The sequence below is a fragment of the Morus notabilis genome, unplaced genomic scaffold, assembly GCF_000414095.1.
Source record: "Morus notabilis unplaced genomic scaffold, ASM41409v2 Scaffold1388, whole genome shotgun sequence".
NCBI classification, from domain to species: domain Eukaryota; kingdom Viridiplantae; phylum Streptophyta; class Magnoliopsida; order Rosales; family Moraceae; genus Morus; species Morus notabilis.
In genome coordinates this window covers 34,927-38,554 of record NW_010362392.1, presented here as the reverse complement: position 1 = coordinate 38,554, position 3,628 = coordinate 34,927, and the positions used below count along the sequence as shown (strand labels likewise).

Sequence of the window (3,628 nt, the reverse complement as noted above, 5' to 3'; positions counted from 1 at the left end):
GTTTTTGTTTTTTTTTTGTCTAAATTCTTTGTTTATTATCTAATCTAGATCTCCATCTTACTCTCTGATAAGGATAAGGAGAACCCCCTATGGCATGATTCAAGAGATGCTTTTTCGGCAATTTTTTTTTAAATCCTGTTCACCAACGAGGAAACTCCTTGAGAAACAAATTTTCTTTTCTTTTCTTTTCTGTTTTTGTTTTTTTGAAAAGAGCTATGAGAAACAAAATTAATATCTCAACAGACGATATCTACTGTAAGTAGGTACAGGACAACTACGTAAAAGAAAATGATAGGAGATATGCCTATTCTCTTAATTGAGCTTGTGCGACTATTTGTCTCTTAATCAAATAAATATAAGCCCTTCAACTTGAATTTAAGCCCTGATGAACAGTAATAGGATTATGTTAAACAATATCTAATTTATAACTTGGCTATATATATATATTTATAATAAAGGTTGTTTACGTTATTTTTATACATAAAAATAAAGAAAAAAAAACCTTAATGACGTTGATATCTTTGTGGTTTTACGTGATTCCTCTTTTTTTTTTTTTGTCAGCTTCTTCTTCTTCTTTTTCAATCAATATGTTGATCACCTTCTAACAATTTTTTATTTTTGTTAGTTTCCGCACCCAAAAAAAAAGCCACTAGAAATTGTTGAAAAAAGATAAACATGTGGATGCAAAGAGTACATGAGAGTTGAACATTCAGAAAACCAATTAATGAATATTGCAGTAAAAAAATTAATCATGAAGTACATTATTTATACCAAGCCAAACAGCCTGTAAAATGCCAAAACAACCACTAACGGTTGATGATCAGAAGCACAAAGGTGAAGCCAAGGAGGAGGCAACCATTCACAACCTCTTAACAGAAGTTATAGAGTATGTAAGGACTGATTTACACTGTAGGTTGTCTACGTTATTTTTATGCATAAAAATAAAGAAAAAAACCTTAATGACGTCGGTTTTACGTGATTCTTCCTTCAGCTTCTTCTTCTTTTTCAATCCACATGTTTATCTCTTCCAACATTTCCTTATCTTTGTTAGCTTCTGCACCAGAAAAAACCCGATAAGCAAATGTTGGGTAGAGATGAACATGTGGGTGAAAAAATTATATGTGAGTTGAACACTCAAGAACCAATTGAATAAATATTGTAGCAAAAATTGTACATTATTTATAGGTCTTTTGTTATTTGAATCCTAATAGAACTAAAATTAATTATCATAATAGAACTCGAACTAATTTAAAAGCTAAATGATAATGATAAACCCAAAATAAAATCAAACCAATAACCTAAATTAAAAGATAAATTAGAATAATAATCTTTTATTTTTTGGAACACTTATATTTAATTATGAACTAATTAAATATTTTGCTTTATGAACTATCGTATATATGTATTTTATCTAAACAAGTTCATATCACTTTCAATTTTTTTTTTTTTAAAAAGTTTTATTTCATTTAAAAAAAAAAAAAAAAAAAAAAAAAAAAAAAAAAAAAAAAACACCTGATACATACTTTCTCCTAAACGTATGATATGAATTAAGTTCGGAACGGTAAAATTGTTTTATCAGAATTTTTGTTTTAACAAATCGGGCCGTATCTTCATAAAAAACTGACAGCATCGTCTACAAACTACAACATTTTGCAAAAAAAAAAAAAAATGATATGATGACACAACAAACGGAATAAAAAACTTAAAACAGAAAATTGTGCACAAAAAGAAAAAGAAATATTATGAAAAATTACGAAACCCGAGGAAGAAGAAGAAGAAGGCGACACTGACACAGCTCACCAGCCATCTGCTTCACCATTTCGAATGTTAGGGTTCAAACAATCATGATTCCCTTATCTCTCAATCCAATCCAATTCTCTTCCTCTCTCAAACCTCCCATCTTCAGACCAAATCCCTCCTTATACAAATCCTCGCCGCATCGGTAACTCGGTCCGTTCGAGGTAAGCTCCGACTTCTCCAGCGTCGATTTCCGGTTGGTGCGGAGGAAAATCGGAGTCGGTATTTGCCGAGCGGAGCGCTCCCACGACGCGCCGTTCGTCGCCGCCATCGGCGCTTGTATGCTCTCTTCGCTGGTTCTGCCGGTGGCCGGAGCTCCCGACGACGACGAGAATGGTGAGGATGCGGCTATTGATTCTACAGATGCTCGGTTTGGGGTTATGGGAATCATCAGCTTCATTCCTTACTTCAATTGGCTGGTAGTCAACAAAAGATCCAATCTTTTACTTCTTGTTAAACAAACAAACTGATAATTATTTATTAATTTGTGTAATTATTGGTCAACGATTGAATCAGAGCTGGGTTTTTGCGTGGCTTGTTACTGGGAAGAGGCGCTATGCAGTGTATTCTCTAGTTTACTTGCTTCCTTACATCAGGTATAAAAACTGTTTCCTTTAAGCTTTGGTTAGTAATTATTGGAAAGAAATGATCTTGAATATCTTGTTAGGTTAAATGATACTATTTGTTGCTATCACAGCTCAGTTCTTGGTATGTTTACTTTCAATCCCTGATATTCTGGACCATATAAACAACACTCCCTTGTTAGTTGTTTGATGCTTCAAAATGGTTTATAACTTTATACTTGTCAATTTGGTTCATCTTTTTGGACTTTGAAGCAAGCATAACGTAACTGTTGATGGTTTAAAATGGTTTATACTTGACCATTTGGTCCCCTTGATGAATTAGGTCAAATCTGTCATTGTCACCGGAGGAGAGCTGGCTGGCTATTGCTAGCATTGTTTTGTGTATTCTTCACGTTCAGGTACAAGCTCTTTTCAATCATTTTTCCTTCCTGGTTCAACATAAGGAGTTTACTTATATACTGGTTTGTGCCTCAGATTTCCTTTCATAACTTCTTTTTAAATGTCAAGCGCAATTTTATTTGCAAACTACCATAGAGTTGGTTATATAATCGGAGCTACATAAGAAGTTTGCATTGTTTAATATCTTTGGTTTGTCATTGCAAGAAAGCTTCGGGCTTTATGTTAGAAGCTAGGTTAGGTTTGTTCCTTACTTGTATGATCATTTAGTCTTATCTTTGTGACTCCAAATCTTTCCTATCAGCAGCTCGAAATAAGTACTAAAAACGGAGATATTTAGGCCTTTCAATTTTTTAGTGAGGCTTCAAAGCGTGTCTCATCAACGTCTAGAAGGACGGAGGCATTGAAGGTATGACTTCTTGCGGTTCTTGGATACGTTAATGCGTTTTCTGAGGAAGGCTTTCAACTGATTTGATTTCAATATCAAGGGGAGGAAAAACGAGCAAATAAATATGCCATCTGCTGATGAGCAATCCAGGAACAAAATTCGAGGGTCGGGAGTTCCCAGAGAGCCCCTACATGATAATGAACACTTGAATGACGATTGGGATGAAGACGACAGAAGGAAGCACTAGAAAGTCTCGCTTGCATGGCAGGAATATAATTAATACAATATATAAAATGTAATCTAATATAATAAAATTATTTATTATATAATTATGATATAGAGTATAATAATAATATTAAAATAGTTAATATAATTATAATATTATGAAATATATTATAAGATTATATAATGAATAATAATATTTCAATTATTATATAATTTAAAATTACAACTATATTAGATT

General features: G+C 32.9%; 1 protein-coding gene across 1 annotated transcript; it reads left to right on the top strand.

Annotated features, from left to right (window-relative positions):
• Positions 1-791: 791 nt before the first annotated feature.
• Positions 792-3,412, top strand: LOC21398435. Its single transcript, XM_024168057.1, has 5 exons — positions 792-886; positions 1,982-2,216; positions 2,314-2,393; positions 2,704-2,779; positions 3,266-3,412. Exons 1-5 carry the CDS (start codon positions 792-794, stop codon positions 3,410-3,412), a joined length of 633 nt encoding a protein of 210 aa, XP_024023825.1.
• The last annotated feature ends 216 nt before the right edge of the window (positions 3,413-3,628 follow it).